General features: G+C 43.2%; 1 protein-coding gene and 1 long non-coding RNA gene across 8 annotated transcripts in view; one reads left to right on the forward strand and one right to left on the reverse strand.

The window, feature by feature from the left end:
- LOC148150012 (uncharacterized) overlaps window positions 1-18465 on the forward strand; it is a 141663-nt gene that overhangs the window by 95070 nt on the left and 28128 nt on the right. The window lies entirely within an intron of this gene.
- Window positions 1-18465, reverse strand: part of LOC122550120 (actin-related protein 3B) — a 182743-nt gene that overhangs the window by 60545 nt on the left and 103733 nt on the right. For all 6 annotated transcript variants that reach the window (XR_006311742.2, XM_043690732.2, XM_043690731.2 and 3 more), the window contains one exon: window positions 15167-15274. Coding sequence is in view for 5 of the 6 variants with exons in the window: in XM_043690732.2 (XP_043546667.1) it covers window positions 15167-15274 (108 nt within the window). In the remaining variant the exon portion in view is untranslated. The remainder of the gene's footprint in view (window positions 1-15166; window positions 15275-18465) is intronic.

An 18465-nucleotide genomic window follows, 5' to 3' on the forward strand; every position in this document is an offset into this window, starting at 1 on the left:
TTGCACAAAGTCCAGGTTCACTCAGTTTATCAGGGCATGAAGGAATTTTCTTCTGGGGACAAGTTGAGTATGTTGACTTTAGAACATTGAGAGGCAAATGTTTTGAAATATTTAAGATTCTTAGGGGTCTTGACAGGGTAAATGTCAATAGGTTTCTTCAATTTGTGGGACAGTCTACAGACAGAGTACATAATCTCAATGTAAAGAGTCACCCAGTTAGGACAGAGATGAAGAGAGTTTCTTCTGTCAGATGGAATTCTTTACCACAGAGGAATATAGAGCATAATTGTAAAATATATTCAAGGTTGAGATTGACAGACTTTTAATCAGTAGAGGAGTCATGGGTTATGGTGAACAAGCAGGCAAATGGAGTTGAGCTTATCATATCAGCCATGATCTCATCGAATGGCAGAGCATACTCAATGGACCAAATAACCTACTCCTGCTCGTCCATCTTATGCTCTTCTCAGAGATCGTATTAGATTTACAATGCCAGAAGTACTTCCGAATGGATCTTGATCTGAAGTGTCTCAATTTTACTTCAACTTTTATTGATGCATAAGTTGTCACTATCTTCAAAGTGGCACTCTATTGGACTTTTTGTTGCAACATTTATTTGCTACAATCTAACTGACATGTTCTTCTTTGTTCAGTTTCTGGAACAAATTTTGGGGAAATTAGAAGGTGCTGTTTCTCTGTTGTCAAACTACTCAAATCCTAATGACACCACAAGACTTCCTCCCATTTCTCTAGTCTTTTAGTGATGTGTTTTCTTTCCTCACTGTACTTGATTTGTCTGGTCTCTTGGAGTTCAACCATGCCACATTACTAGCTTTCCCAGTGGTTTAATAGACAGAACATTCCATATCTTTTAGCTTTTCATGTCTGTAATTACACCAAGAGTTTACTCATGCGGAAAATAAAATTGGGTAAACAAAGCGTCCTATTCATCAGCAATTAATGTAAAAACGTCTTTTCAGCAGCCTGCCCTATGAATGAACTCCTGCCTCTTCACTGACCTATATACATTTACATTCCATTTACACATCACTTGTAATCATCTAACACCTCCTCCCATCAATTCTCAGTCACTTACTGCTTACATAACAGTTTTCTAAACTTTAAAGTTTTAAATTCACTTCACCTTAACCCCTTACTGTAATAAAGGCTTATTGGACCAGATTTTCTGACAGCCATTCAGTGGTTATTCCAGCGTATATGGGAGTTGCACATGAGGAATCTCCAGAATCCCCATTGCAGTAGACTTCAAAGTGATTGGCCATGAAATTGAAGAGCTGGAAATGTGTTGCTGGAAAAGCGCAGCAGGTCAGGCAGCATCCAGGGAACAGGAGAATCGACGTTTCGGGCCCGAAACGTCGATTCTCCTGTTCCCTGGATGCTGCCTGACCTGCTGCGCTTTTCCAGCAACACATTTCCAGCTCTGATCTCCAGCATCTGCAGACCTCACTTTCTCCATGAAATTGAAGATTCCACTACACAATCCTTCAACACTTGGAACCCTTCAAATGTCTCCATTTAAGGTAATGATCAAAACTTTACAGTGCTCTAAGCTGAGTGAACCTCAACTAGTCCATCCAACACCATAAAATTTAAAAAGACACATTTAAAAACTGGAAGCAGTATAGGGATGTTCCCGAAGGCTAACTCCAATGTTAAGAACAGGTTTTGAGAAAAAAATTGAAGAGATTTAATTTGCTTTATAACCTTGAAAGGCAAAGAAAGGGCCTCAGACGTATACAAAATGTGTCATCAAGGGGTATGGGGAGCATGCAGGAAACAGAAGCTGAAACTGAAGATCAGCCATGGACTATATTGATTGGTGGGCCCTATTGTCTTCTCCTGCTCTATTTCTTATATCAAATTCACCAATAATAGAGACACAAGTTCACATTAGAGAAGTAAAGAAAGACTTTCACTTAACCAACACCTTTCATGCCCTCAGGATATTATAAAATACTTGGCAGCGTAGGAGATATATTTTTCTGAATTAGTCCCTTTTGTAATGTGGGAAACACGACAGCTAATTTGCACACAGTAAGGTCCAACAAGCAGCAATGTAATAAAACTGGATAATATGTTTTTAATGGTGTGCAAGTTTAGAGCAGATTATCAGGAAATTCTCCTTTACAGTACCATTATTATGTGGAATAGACATCCAATAGAGCAATTAAGGCCAGCCTAGTATAATTTAAAAAACATCTTGATGTCATATGAAGCTTCCCCATCAAGAAGTACCTCGTAACTGACGCAAAGTCATTCCACACAATCATTTTCCAATTAACAGAGGGAGTTTCCTTTAAACAAAAGAGCCAGTTCAGAATCCAGGTCCAGACAATAACAATCAGTAGTGTGGTGCTGGAAAAGCGCAGCAGGCCAGGCAGCATCCGAGGAGCAGGAGAATTGACGTTTCGGGCATAAGCCCTTCTTCAGGAATGAGGCTGGTGTGCCAAGCAGCTGAGATAAAAGGTGGGGGGCGGTGGGGGGGGGGGGGGCAGTTTGGGGGAGGAGTGCTGGGAATAAGATAGGTGGAAGGAGGTGAGGGTAAGGGTGATAGGCCAGAGAGGGGGTGGGGGCGGAGAGGTCGGGAAGAAGATTGCAGGTCGAGACGGCGGTGCTGAATCCGGGGGTTGGGACGGAGATAAGGTGGGGGGAGGGGAAATGAGGAAGCTGGAGAAATCTACAATCATCCCGTGTGGTTGGAGAGTTCCTAGGCGGAAAATGAGGCGCTCTTCCTCCAGGCGTCATGTGGCCAGGGTCTGGCGATGGAGGAGGCCAAGGACCTGCATGTCCTTGGCGGAGTGGGGGGGGGAGTTAAAGTGTTCAGCCACGGGGCGGTTGGTTGGTGCGGGTGTCCCAGAGGTGTTCCCTGAAACGTTCCGCAAGTAGGCAGCCTGTCTCCCCAATGTAGAGGAGACCACATCGTGTGCAGCGGATACAGTAAATGATGTGTGTGGACGTGCAGGTGAATTTGCAAGGAGGTTGAACAGTTCATCCACTTTACTAACACCTTCCACCCCGACCTCAAATTTACCTGGACCATCTCAGACTCCTCCCTCCCCTTCCTAGACCTAACCATTTCTATCTCGGGCGACCGACTCAACACAGACATTTACTACAAACCGACCGACTCCCACAGCTACCTAGATTACACCTCCTCCCACCCTGCCCCCTGTAAAAACGCCATCCCATATTCCCAATTCCTTCGCCTCTGCCACATCTGCTCCCAGGAGGATCAATTCCAATACCGAACAGCCCAAATGGCCTCCTTCTTCAAAGACCACAATTTCCCCTCCGACGTGGTCAACAATGCTCTCCACCGCATCTCCTCCACTTCCCGTACCTCCGCTCTTGAACCCCACCCCTCCAATCACCACCAGGACAATCACCTGGTCCTCATCTTCCACCCCACCATCCTCCAGATACATCGTATCATCCTCCATCATTTCCGCCACCTCCAAACAGACCCCCACCACCAGGGATATATTTCCCTCCCCACCCTTATCAGCGTTCCTAAGAGACCACTCCCTCCACGACTCCCTCGTCAAGTCCACACCCCCCACCAACCCAACCTCTACTCCCAGCACCTTCTTCTGCAACCGCAAGAAATGCAAAACTTGCGCCCACACCTCCCCCCTCACCTCCCTCCAAGGCCCCATTGGATCCTTCTATATCCGTCGCAAATTCACCTGCACACACCTCCACACACATCATTTACTGTATCCGTTGCACCCGATGTGGTCGCCTCTACATTGGGGAAACAGGCCACCTACTTGCGGAACGTTTCAGGGAACACCTCTGGGACACCCGCACCAACCAACCCAACCGGCCCGTGGCTGAATACTTTAACTCCCCCTCCCACTCCACCAAGGACATGCAGGTCCTTGGCCTCCTCCATCGCCAGACCCTAGCCACACGACGCCTGGAGGAAGAGCGCCTCATTTTCTGCCTAGGAACCCTCCAACCACACGGGATGAATGTAGATTTTTCCAGCTTCCTCATTTCCCCTCCCCCACCTTATCTCAGTCTCAACCCCCGGATTCAGCACCGCCCTCTTGACCTGCAATTTTCTTCCTGACCTCTCCGCCCCCACCCCCTCTCTGGCCTATCACCCTCACCCTCACTTCCTTCCACCTATCTTATTCCCAGCGCCCCTCCCCCAAATTCCCCGCCCCCGCTACCTTTTATCTCAGCCCGCTTGGCACACCAAGAAGGGCTTATGCCCAAAACGTCAATTCTCCTGCTCCTCGGATGCTGCCTAGCCTGCTGCACTTTTCCAGCACCACACTTTTCAACTCTGGTCTCCAGCATCTGCAGTCCTCACTTTCTCCTAATAACAATCAGTAGGCAATCCAATGGAATAGCCAATCCCTTAGACTAAACCACAACATTTTTAAAAATTCTTAGTTCACTGCTTTTTGTCATTTATATAAATTATTTGGATGTGAATATAGGAGGTATGATTAGTAAATTTGTAGATGACAAGAAAATGGTGATGTAATGGACAGTGAAGAAAGTTATTTCAGAGTACAAAGGGATCACGATCAGATGGGCCGATTGGCTGAGGAATGGCAGTTGGAGTTTAATCTAGGTAAATGTGATGTGCTACATTTTGATACGTCAAATCAGGGAAGGTCTTAATGGTAAGACCTTGGGGAATGGTGCCAAACAAAGAGATCTTGGAGTGCAGGTTCATAGTTCCTTGAAAGTGGAGTCACAGGTACGCTGTCTTTATTGGTCAGTGTATTGAGTAAGAGTTGGGAGATCATGTTGCAGCTGTACAGGACATTGGTTAGGCCACTTTTGGAATAGTGAATTCAATTCTGGTCTCCCTGCTTTAGGAAAGATATTGTGAAACTAGAAAAGGTTTAGAAAAGATTTACAAGGAGGTTGCCAGAATTAGAGTTTTTGAACTATAGGGAGAGGCTGAACAGACTTCGGCTATTTTCTCTGGAGTGTTGGAGGATGAAGGGTGACCTTATGGAAGGTTATAAAATCATGAGGGGCATGGATAAGGTGTATCGTCAAGGTATTTTTCGTAGGTGAGGGGCATGTAAAACTAGAGGGCATAGGTTTAAGGTGAGAGGGCAAGGATATAAAAGGAACCTCAGAGACAACCTTTTCACACAGAAGGTGGTATGTGTATGGAACAAGCTGCCAGAGGAAATGGTGGAGGCTGGTACAATTACCACTTTTAGAAGATATCTGGATGGGTACATGAATAAAAAGGGTTTAGAGGAATATGGACCAAATATTGACAAATGGGACTAGATTAATTTAGGAGATCTGTTTGGTATGGACGAGTTGGACCAAAGTGTCTGTTTCCATGCTGTACATCTCTGTGACTCTATGGCATTATTTCTTAGCACAACCCATCAATGCCACAGGTAAAGAAAGAAATCATAATCTGACAAGAAAAAAATGACTAAACTCCCATTGCTACCAAAGATACTCCTCTATCAATAACCAGTTATTGAAGCAGAACGTTATAGCACCATCTGAACCTTCAAAACCCATTCACAATTTAGAAGTATCAAGTCAGCTGTGTAATGAAAAATTCAACCTTGCCTCGATGGGTATACCAACAATCAAAAAAACTCCACGCAATTCACACACATTTGGTTGTTCAGGACTCCTGTCACTGTACTCAGTATTCATTGCATTACTAGTACACTGTAGTAGCCTAAATCTTGCAATCAATAATCAACAAACAGTGCTAACTATTTACATACACACCCACATTTCTTCAGTGGGCTTTTGTACTGGAATTTGTGGTGATTGTAAGTTTCAGCACATTGCACTCTACATGGGATTTGTGACCAGCATAAGGTGGCCAACCTGTAGCAAGTTTCCTTAACTAAAGCAGAAATTGCTAAAGAAACTCGGCAGGTCTGGTAGCATCTGCAGAGGGAAAATAGAGTTAACGTTTCAAGTGCGGTGACTCTTCATCAGAAGTTTCCTGAATTAGTCTAAACATTCGTGAGGCACACAGAATCTAAAAAAGGCCGTGGAAGTTATAACATTACGTTTTACGCCAAAGCATGTACAGAGAGCAAAACAAAACATATTGGAACTGAGAGAGAGTTGTGACAGAGAGCAAAGTAAAATTACCCCAAAGTCAACAGCACTTCAAGCAACAACATATCATGTTCTTAGTAATAGGCAACTATTATAGGCTGGGAGAAAGTGAGCACTGCATATGCTGGAGATCAGAATCGAAGAGTGTGGTGCTGGAAAAGCACAGCCGGTCAGGCAACATCTGAGGAGCAGAAGAATTGACGTTTTGAGCATAAGCTCTTTATCAGGGATGAGGTTTGTGGCCCAAGGGAGCTGAGAGATAAATGAGGAGGGTGAGGGGTGGGGAGTCTGGAGGGAACGCAGCTGAGAATGCAATAGGTAGATGAAGTTGGGGGTGAAGGTGAAAAGTCAGAGGGGAGGGTGGAGCGGATAGATGGGAAGGAAGATGGACAGGTACGACAGGTCAAGAGGGCAGTGCAGAGTTGGAAGGTTGGATCTGGGATAAGGTGGGGGGAGGGGAAATGAGGAAACTGGTGAAATCCACATTGATCCTGTGTGGTTGGAGGGTCCCAAGGCAGAAGATGAGGCATTCTTCCTCCAGACATTAGGTGGTAAGGGTTTGGAGGTGGAGGAGGCCCAGGACTACATGTCCATGGTGAAGTGGGAGGGGGAGTTAAAGTATTTGACCACGGGGTAATGGGATTGTTTTGTGCATGTGTCTTGGAAATGTTCTCTGAAGCATTCCGCAAGTCGATGTCTGACTCCACAATGTAGAGGAGATCACATCGGGAGCAACGGATACAGTAGGTAACATGTGGGAAATGCAGGTAAATCTCTGATGGATGTGGAAGGCTCCTTTGGGGCTTTGGACAGAGGTAAGGGAGGAGGTGAGGGTGCAGGATTTGCAATTGTTGCGGTGGCAGTAGAAGCTGCCGGAGGCGAGGGTGGTTTGGTGTGTCCCTTTGCAACTCCCTTGTTAGGCGCACACCCCCCACCAACCCATCTTCCCCTCCCGGCACCTTCCCCTTCCACCACAAGAATTACTAACCTGCACCCACACCTCCCCTCTTATCTCCATCCATGAGTCTTCCAAATCCGTCAGAGATTTACCTGCAATTCCACACACGTCATCTACTGTATCCGGTGCTCCCAACGTGGTCCCCACTACATTGGGGAGACATCACCTATTTGTGGAATGCTTCAGAGAACATCTCTGGGATACTCGCATGAAACAACCCCATCGCCCCGTTATCGAACCCCCCCTCCCACTCCGCCAAGGACATGCAGGTCCTGTGCCTCCTCAAACCCTTACAATGTCTCATCTTTTGCCTTGGGACCTTCCAACCACACGAGATCAATGTGGATTTCACCAGTTTCCTCATTTCCCCTCCCCCCCACCTTATCTCAGATCCAACCTTCCAACTCAACACTGCTCTCTTGGCCTGTCCATCTTCCCTCCCTCCCTCCTCTCCGACCTATCACCTTCACCCCTAACATCATCTACCTATCGCATTCTCAGCTACTTTATCCCCAGTCCCACTCCCCTCCCATTTCTCTCTCAGCCCCTTTGGGCCACAAGCCTCATTCCTGATGAAGGGCATATGCTCGAAACATCGATTATCCTACTCCTCGGATGCTGCCTAACTGGCTGTGCTTTTCCAGCACCACACTCTTCAACTATTATGGGCTGGCAAGTGGCAATCCTATTCTATAGACAGGTTAATCTTTTTGTCAAATGACATTATGCATGATCCAGTTTGATGGAAGAGCTAAACACCCTTTACTCTTGTTTTTAAATTGTTCAGTTATTTTTTTCAATCTTTTTCAAACAGTTAAGGATTTGGTTAATAATATTGCTTCTGTTTGGGAATTCCCGTCCCATCGCTTATTCCTTATAAATGGGACAAAGACAGAGCAACAAATATATGAGAATATCACTGCCATAATTTCCTTCCCGGCCACATATAATCCTGACTTGTAAATGTGGCGAATATTATGAAGGCCTGAACCATGTGGGCTATGGTGAGAAATGTGGTGGAATGATGCAAGAAGTTCAGGGAGGCCTATCTCAATGTTTTAATGTTAACCTTACTATATCTTTTAATTAAGCTCTGGGTGTGGAGGTGAGATTCTCACTCAGCAGCAATAGGTTGCCTATTCAGTGGGAATATTGCTTGTTAACAATCTCATTAATTACACATGTCACTTTATTAAAATGCAGTTTCCTGTCCGACCACCCTCTGCAAGCAAACTTGACATTGAACTTCCAATGGTCAAAGGGAGGCAGAGAGGGCAGAGGTGGAGGGCCCAGCCACTCTGGAATAGCCTGAGAAGGAAATGAGGGGTTCGCAAGCATGTACTTCCAAACTTTCTAATGCTAACATTCCCATCAAGGCATCAGTATTTGTTCTGGGTTATAAAGAAGACAGCTTTGCTGATGCTTCTTCTGAATCCTCAGAACTCTTTCCCCAGAGATCAAGGAGGTGCAGAGCAGCTCATCTTCCACTGAGAACCCAAGGGCCCTGCAAAACACGAGAGAGACATTTTGCGGCCAACAGCTGAAAGTAGTGTCCAATGACTGAGACTGACAGGGAGGTTAATGTGACAGTTGTCTTGGATTGAAAAATGGTACTTACTCAATTGGCAGGACATGGTTGTCTCAGTATCCCCACATAAACAGTCTGGGTCTTATATGAGGGACAGATTCTCTCCTCATAGTAGAACGTAGAACATAGAACATAGAGAAGTACAGCACAGAACAGCCCACGATGTTGTGCCGAGAATTAATCCTAATCTAAAATAAAAAAAAACCTAACCTACGCAACCCTCAATTAACTGCTGTCCTTGTGCATATCCAGCAGCCGCTTAAATGTCCCCAATGACTCTGCTTTCACCACGACCGCTAGCAACATATTCCATGCATTCACAACTCTCTGTGTAAAGAACCTACCTCTGACATCCCCTCTATACCTTCCTCCTAATATCTTAAAGCTATGACCCCTCGTGGCAGTCAATCCTTCCCTGGGGAAAAGTCTCTGGCTATTGACTCTATCCATGCCACTCATTACCTTGTATACTTCAATCAGGCCACCTCTCTTCCTCCTTCTTTCCAGAGAGAAAAGTCCGAGTTTAATCAACCTCTCTTCATAAGGCAAGTCTTCCAGTCCAGGCAACATCCTCGTAAACCTTCTTTGCACCCTCTCCAAAGCCTCTGTATCTTTCCTTTAGTAGAGCAACCAGAACTGGACACAATATTCCAAGTGTGGTCTCACCAGGGACTTGTAGAACTGTAGCAAAATCTCGCGGCTCTTAAACTCGATCCCCCTGTTAATGAAAGCCAAAACATCATATGCTTTCTTAACAACCCTATCCACTTGGAGTGGCAACTTTGAGGGATCAATGCACTTGAACACCAAGATCCCTCTGTTCCTCCACACTGCCAAGAATCCTGTCTTTAATCCTATATTCAGCATTCAAGTTTGACCTTCCAAAATGCATCACTTCGCATTTATCCAGGTTGAATCATAGCACCGCTTTTATCTTCTCAAACATTTTCAGAAAGACTGTCTATCACCTAACAGGACAACTTTGGAGTGCCAGTGCTCAACTGAGTACACAGAGCCTTTTAAAAATCAAGGGGCATTAGAGATGCTTGTCTTGCGGCTGATATCCAATGACTACCAAGTTGCTCCAAAATAGGTAAGTAGTAGGACAAGGCTAGAATCAGATGAGCACCATAGAGTTGGAGTCAGTAGTTCATGAGATATATTTGGTAAGATGTGGTGAGAGATGACACGAGGTCTTGCAGTGAAAAACTCAACGAAACTGACAACTAGCCAATAAAAGTAAGATTCAACCCTATGTTTCAGTGTCACTGGATAAAAATCCTGGAATGCCCCTCTAACAACAGTATGAGTATATCTACCCCATCATGGACTGCTGTGATTCAAGAAGGGAGTGCACTAACACTACCATCACTTTCTCAAAGACCATTAGAAATGAGGAAATGATGCTGACCCAGCCAGTGAGGCACACTTCCCATGAGCAAATTTTTTTGTAAAGTTATTTTTGTAATCTTTTCTTTTTTTCAGTCAATCTTATCTCTAGTAGCCAGCCCACCAACCAGTGGAGGCATTTTGACCTCAATTAATGTTAGTTATCAAGTAATCTCCATTTTGAGCACTCTCATTACAACCTCATACTATCAAAAATTACAGAAAGGTAAATGTTTCCATTCTTTGGTAACTTTTTGCTGAGCAAGATTGATGGTGTCCTGTACACTTTGGCTTATGGCAACATTCCTCATGCAATGGGTAGCACAGTGGCTAGCACAGCTGCCTCACAGTGCCAAGGTCCTGGGTTCGATTCCTGCCTTGGGTGACTGTCTGTGGAGTTTGCACATTCTCCCCGTGTCTGTGTGGGATCCTCTGGGTGCTCTGGTTTCCTCCCACAATCCAAAGATGTGCAAGCCAGGTGAATTGGCCATGCTAAATTGCCCATAGTGCTAGGTGCATTAGTCAGAGGTAAGTATAGGGTAGGGGAATGGGTCTTGGTGGGTACTCTTCAGATGGTCGTTGTGGACTTATTAGGCCAAATGGCTCATTTCCAAACTGTAGGAATTCTAATCTAATGAATCTTCCGCTTGTTTTCTCATTAATCATGCAACTCTTCAGCACTTGTCTCATGGAATAATGAAGTAGCAAAGGTGGAAGTGACAGCCGCTGCCAGGACTGTCATGTTCATACCACTAATGCTATATTTAATCCTAGCTGCACATCACTTTAGAAGCTGCAAGTCAGGAACTTCTGGTGAGCTTTGAGAAGATTTGTAGCTCAGGTTGAGGTTGTGGATGTAAGTTTGCTTGCTTAGCTGGAAGGTTCATTTTCCAACATTTTGTCATCATTGGTGAGCCTCTGGTGAAGCACTAGTGTTAGTGACCCACTTTCTATTTATGTGTTTAGGTTTCGGGAATCTCACTGATGATGTTATCTAGTATGGTGATGAGACATCTAAAAAATGAACCTTCCAGCTCAGAAAGCAAACTTACATAAGGAACCGCTCTTCACACTGTATTTCTGATCCTCACTTCTCTAGTGAATGGTCCAGAAAAGATTAGCTTCTTGGTTTTGTTGACAGTGACCTAGTCGTGCTTGCGATTGGGTTGGTTGAAAGAAGGGCAGTGCTTCATCCTGCTAACAGGCAAATTAAGGCCATGCACCATCTGGAGTGTGATTGTGGTCCGAGGTTAATGCAATATCGCACATGAAACTCAATGCACAATACTGCAATCTGCAATGGCAAGTGCCACATCTTCTCATAGCTGACTCACACTCAAAGGGCCAACATCAACTCTAACTCTGTCGCTGCACTCATCTCAAAAAGGCTCATAGACTACAACTCCCATTATAGTGCGTATGGTGTCAATTCAATTGTCCTCATCGATCTCATGATCTCAATCTCAAAGCCTCCACACTTCCTACTCATTCACTCCTTCTTACTTCTCCTCCTACTATATCAGCATTAGCTGCCCTTCCATCCACTGTCATATGCAGCCCCCCTCCCTTTATGTCATTAAAAGCAAAAGTTATCCATCTCTAGGACTGATGTCTCAAGAGCATGTCAAATTATGTACCTGTAATCCCTAATTGGTTGCACCTGTCCTACATGGCTGACTGTAGCCAAACCCCAGAACTAGAATTGGACAAGCTTTTCTGACTCTGGCTGTCGCACCTGACTGACCATATTCGTCCTTCAATCCACAAAAGTTTAGGTCCGTTTGACTTTCACACAAGGCTGCGTGGCTGAAGTATATGCAGTGTGATGGTTGAGTAAGCTGCCAGCATATGCTGTATGTGTGGCAAAGATGTAACATAGTGCCATACAGCAACATGTCTATACCCTTGACTGTTCACTATTCCAAACTATGAAAATATGCTAACTATCCCGATGCGCTAAAATCACAATGCTGATCAAGAGGAGATTTCAGGATTTTGACCCAGGAGCATAGAAGTAATGGTGATATATTTCAAAGTCAGGATGGCAAAAAGCTCACAGGTGAACTTGCAGGTAGTGGTATCCCATGTATTTGCCAGTCTTACAGATCATAGAACATAGGACATAGAACATAGAACATAGAATATTACAGCTCAGTACAGGCCCTTCACCCCTCAATGTTGCTTCAACATGTAGAACCAATCTAAAGCCCATCTTGCCTACACTAATCCATTTTCATCTATATGTCTATCAAATGATCATTCAAGTGCCCTGAAAGTTGGCGAGCCTACTATTGTTTCAGGCAATGCATTCCACACCCCTACTACTCTGAGTAAAGAAACTACCTCTGACATCTGTCCTATATCAATCACCCCTCAATTTAAAGCTATGTCCCCTCATGCTAGCCATCATCATCCAAGAAAAAGGGCTCTCACTGTCCACCCTATCTAACCCTCTGATTATCTACTGTCTCAATTAAGTCACCTCTTAACCTTCTTCTCTCTAATGAAACACCCTCAAGTCCCTCAGCCTTTCCTCATAAGACCTTCCCTCCATACCATGCAATATCCTAGTAAATCTCCTCTGAACCCTTTCCAAAGCTGCCACGTCCTTCCTATAATGCAGTGAACTGTACGCAATACTCCAAGTCCAGCCGCACCAGAGTTTTGTATAGCTGCAGCAGTAGCTTGTGGCTCCGAAATTCAAACCCTCTACCAATAAAAGCTAATACACCGTGTGCCTTCTGAACAACCCTATCAACCTGGGCGGCAACTTTCAGGGATCTATGTACATGGACACCGAAATCTCTCTGGTCATCTACATTACCAAGAATCTTACCATTTGCTCAACACTCTTTATTCCTGTTGCACCTTCCAAAGTAACTCATCTCAAACTTCTCTGCATTAAACTCCATTTGCCACCTCTCAGCCCAGCTCTGCAGCTTATCTATGTCCCTTTGTAACCTACAACATCCTTCAGCACTATCCACGACTCCAATGACCTTAGTGTCATCCGCAAACTTACTAACTTATCCTCATCTAGGTCATTTATAAAAATGACAAACAGCAGTGGCCCTGAAATAGATCTTTGCAGTATACCACTAGTAACTGAACTCCAGGATGAACATTTCCCATCAACCACCACCCTCTGTCTTCTTTCAGCTAGCCAATTTCTGATCCAAACCGCTAAATCACCCTCAATCCCATGCCTCCATATTTTGTGCAGTAGCCTATCATGGGGAACCTTATCAAATGCCTAACTGAAATCCATATACACCACATCAACCACTTTATCCTCATCCACGTGTTTGGTCACCATCTCAAAGAACTCAATAAGGTTTATGAGGCACAACCTACCCTTCACAAAACCATGTTGACTATCCCTAATCAACTTATTCCTCTCTAGATGATTATAAGTCCTATTGCTTATAACCTTTTCCAGCACTTTACTCACAGTTAAAGTAAGGCTCACTGGTCTATAATTACCAGGGTTATAGACCAGTGAACAAGGGGACAACATTTGCTATCCTCCAGTCTTCTGACAGTATTCCTGTATCTATTCTTGTCCTTCTAGATGGAAGTGGTTGTGGGTTTGGAAGGTGCTATCTAAGGATCTTTGGTGAATTTCTGTGGTGCATCTTGTAGATAAAATTAAAAATCACACAACACCAGGTTATAGCCCAAGAGGTTTCTTTGGGAGTACTAGCTTTCGGAGTGCAGCTCCTTCATCACATAGCTGTAGCGCAGTATCATAAGATGCAGAATTTATAGCAAAAGACATAAATTTGCTATTAATTATGTGTCTTACGATTCTACCTGATGAAGGAGCAGTGCTCCGAAAGCTAGTACTTCCAAATAAACCAGTTTGACTATAACGTCATGCTGTGTGATTTTTAACTTTGTCCACCCCAGTCCAACACTGGCACCTCCACATCTTGTAGATAATACACACTGCCGCTTTTGAGTGTTGGTGAAGGAGAGAGTGGATGTTGTGCCAATCGAGCAGGCTGCTCTGTCCTGGAAGATGTCAAGCTTATTCAGTGTTGTGGGAGCTGCATTCATCAGGCAGGTGGAAAACGTCATTGAATGTCAAGGAGCAGTGTTACATAATCGTTTATTGGAGATGGTCAATCCTGTACAAATGTTAATTGCCACTTTACAGCTCTAGCCAAATATTGTCCAGGCCAGGCTCCATTTGGACATTGACTGCTTCAATGGTGCTGAACATTGTGCAATCACCAACAAAAATCCCTACTTCTGACCTTGTGATGCAGGGAAAGTCATTGATGAAGCAGCTGAAGATGGTTGGGTCTAGCTCACTATCCTGAGGAACTCCTGCAGAGATGTCCTGGAGTTGAGTTGACTGACCTTCAACAACCACAACCATCTTCCTATGTGCCAGGTATGACTCCAAAATGAGTCCTGAACACCTGAAATGAGATAAATTGGGCTAATAATTAGATGTAGATTCAGGGGAATAAAGTAACCACTGCTCATCAGCAAGGTTTTGATCTTGCTGTTTAAACCCTAAAGGGAAAATCATCAGAATTTTTTTTCTCAACATCAAGATTCCAATTTTATAATTTCTGCTGTATTTTCTCTACTTTCTTGCCATGCCGCTAAAGGACATGGATCTGCCCACAATTTGCTGCATTGTCATTGGATTTTAAAACCAAAATTTGGTCTTTGAAGATTTTCACTACTGTTTGTTTTATTTTAGTGAAGTTAAACCTCCAAAAAGGTAAGCATTAGCCTTATTTACTGAGTTTAAGTGAATAGTGCCAGAAATGATACTCCCTCAGTATACATGCAGCATTGTGCATGTCCCTCCACAAATGCAGAAAAGATTTGTATTGAGGCACCATGGTGGAGGTTGGCTGAGAAAGGATCACACAAGCCACCGCACTTCAATGCCTGCCATTCAACAAATGCCACAAGGGGCTTCTCAGTGATTTCCAGTGTTCACTAGTCCTTCATACAAAAGATGCTTGCTGATAAATCTTGTTCAGGAAGGTTGTTAGTTGTATTAATTACTAATTGCAGCATACATCACATTCAGTTTGAAGATCTAACTAAACCAAATGTTTCTTCTCATGCAGTAGATATGATAATTAGTTACACTCACATGTTATACTCACCACTGGAATACAATGGGTTACTCCATCTCCACTGTCTATCACTATGCCTGTTAATGTGCGTTCTCCAACCTGCCGTGATGTCCAGGAAGCAGCTAAGGCCAGCACAGCCTGCAATTTAAATTAATCCTAATAAATAACACAATTACAGTTGAGGCAATACAATATTTTCCCCCCTTACTTGGAGTATAGGTTCATTGCCCAAAATCTGACTATCCAAAAGATGCACAGTTTTGAACATACTCCGTTCCGGTCAAATTAAATCTGGACTTATTGACCAAATACCGCGCCAATTCAATGTGGCATATTTCTTGATGACATGTCACTCTAGATAGTGGCTACAACAATTATTTACATCAACATACTAATTTAACTCAAACAACTCTTAATCCCACATACCCAGGTGTCCCAGAAATCTGAAATCCAATACAGTCTCAGTCCTAAGAGTGCCAGACTTTAAAAATTAACGTGTGTAATACAGAAATGTTTAAAAATATAGATCAGCCAAACGCTATTTTAATCCTAAAATTGCGACATTAAAAGTAACATACCTATACTGAATTATCCAACAATACTGAAAGAAAATCCAGTGTATATTTTGCATAGAACATAGAATAATAAAGCACAGTAAAAGACTTACCTCACACATCTCCTTTCAAATTTCTCCCTTCTGCCTTTTACCCCCTAATATCTGACATTTGCATCTTAGGAAAAAGACTCCATCTATCCACCCTATCCATGAATCTTATTTTTATATGCTTCTATAAAGTCATTTCTCAGCCTCTTATGCTTTAAACAAAACAACCCCAACTTTGTCCAATCTCTGTACAGTTAATCCACTCTAATACTGCTGCAACATGACTTGCCAAATTTTATCCTCAAGGTCTTGACCAATGAAGGTAAGTGCACATACGGCTTCTTTACCATCTTATCCGCATGTGCTACCATTTTCAGGGAGCTATGGATTTGCACCCCGAAGATCCCTATGTGTATCAATGCTCCTAAGGATCCTACCATTTACTGTATACTTCCCTCTTGCATTTGACCTCCCAAAATGCATCACCTCACATTTGTCCAGAATAAACCCATCCACCATTTTGCCACCCAACTTTCTAACTGATCTATATCCTGCTGTATCTTTTAACAACTTTCCTCACGATCTATAGTTCCACCAATTATCATGTCATCTGCAAACTTACTAATCAAACTACCTACATTTTCATCCAAATTATTTACATATATTACAAAGAGGTCCCAGTACTGATCCTTGCAGAGTAAATGCATTTTTCTTTCCAAATGCAAGTAAATCTTGTCCCTTAGGATAAGCCAGTGATCCTTCCATCAGTGATTCCCGATCAGTGATGGAAGTATCACTAACCTATAATTTCCTGTATTATTCCTGTTGCCCTTCTTGAACAAAAGAACAATATTGGTTATTCCCCAGTCTTCTGATACCTTGCCTATGGCAAAAGAGGAAACTAAGCTGTCCGCCAAGGCCCAGGTAATCTCCTCCTTTGCCTCCTTAAGTATCCTCAGATCACATCAGGCCCTTGGACCTATTTACTTTAATGTTTTTCACAACACCAAACACCTCCTTTTTAAATTCAAAATGCCCTAGAATATCAACATTCCCCATCTTACCATCATCAACATCCTTCTCCTTGGTGAAGATATATATGAAAAGTATTCATTAAAGACCTCACCCACTTTCCCTCGCTTTTTGCATAAATTCCCTCCTTTGTTTTTGAGTGGATCTACCCTGCCCCTAGCCATCTTCTGGCTTCTAATATGCGTATAAAATGCCTTCAGATTTCATGGCCTCTTTTAGCCCTCTAACTCCTTATCTAACTTCTTTCATGTTTTATTTATATTCCTCAAGAGCCTTGTCTGATTTCAGTTGCCTAAACCTTACATATGCTTCCTTTTCCTTTTAGACTAACCTTTTTGACATTTTAGAAGGCTCTTCAAAAGAAGCCATATGAGTAGAACATAAAATCCGAAAGAAAAATGACAATGCTATAGGCCCCCTAAGAGTCTGAGAGAGATAGAATAGCAGGTGTATAGACAAATCTCTGAAAGTGTAAAAGTATTCGGATACTTAAATAGGGGATTTCAAATTCTTCAAATTAACTAGAGGTGAAGGGGGGAAGCACGCAAAGAGTCAATTTTAGGTAATGAATCCGGGCAATTTTTTGAACTATTACTGGGGAGGGATTTTGCAAACAATGATCATAACATTAATAGATTCAAGATTGTTACGGAAAAGACAAGAATGGGCCCGAAATCAGAGTTCTAAACTAGGGCAAGGCCAATTTTAATAAAATCAAGTTTGATTTGGCCAAAGTGGACTGGGAGCAGATACTTTTTTGGTAAATCTGTGTCCAAGCAATGGAGCACTCAGGAAGGGCGACAGTACAGGGCCAATATGTTTTAATAAGGATAAAAGGTGGAGCAACAAATCCTGGATATCAAGGGATATACAGTATTGGATGAAGAGAAAAAGCAAGGCTTAATGCCGATATTGACAGCTCAAAACAGCAGGTGCCCTACAGGAGTACAGAATGTGCAAGGGGAAAATTAGGAGAGCAAAAAAGGGCAGAATAATGGCAAGTAAAATAAAGGAAAATTCCAAGTTACTTTACAAGGACATGAACACTAAAAGGGTAACAATGAAAGGACCACAATGATAATTGTGCGTGGAGCCAGAGGCTGTAAGTATGATTTGAAATGAATACTTTGTGTTAGTGTTCACTGGTGAGGACAATGTGCATATAGAAATCAGGGAGAAAAAAATAAAGAAATTAGCATAGACAGAGTGGAGGTTCTAAATGTTATGGCAAGCTTAAAAGCAGATAAATCTCCAGGACTGGATGAATGGTACACCAGGCTGTTGAATGAGGCAAAGGAGGAAATAGGCAATAATTTTCAATTCCTTTCTGCCCACAGAGGTGCCAGTTTACTGGAAGATAGACAGTGTAGTACTGTTATTTAAGAAGAAAGCAAGAGATAAACCAGAAACTATAGGCCAATCAGTCTAACCTCAGTGGTGGGGAAACTATTGGAAGCAATTCTGAGGGACAGAATTAATGAAGAACAGTCAGCATGGTTTTGCTAAGAGAATGTCATGTCTGAACAACTTGATTTGAATTTTTCAAAGAAGTCACCAAGTGTGAAGATGAGGGGAGAAGGCAGAGAGTGATGGCTGAGGAGTGTTTTTGTGATGAGAAGCTGTGTCTCGTGGGGTTCTGCAGAGATCAGTGGTGTGTCCTTTGCTGTTTGTGGTTGATATAAATGATTTAGAT

This window comes from Chiloscyllium plagiosum, unplaced genomic scaffold (assembly GCF_037043375.1).
Source record: "Chiloscyllium plagiosum isolate Xiang-an unplaced genomic scaffold, Cpla_swu_hap1 HiC_scaffold_5, whole genome shotgun sequence".
NCBI lineage: Eukaryota > Metazoa > Chordata > Chondrichthyes > Orectolobiformes > Hemiscylliidae > Chiloscyllium > Chiloscyllium plagiosum.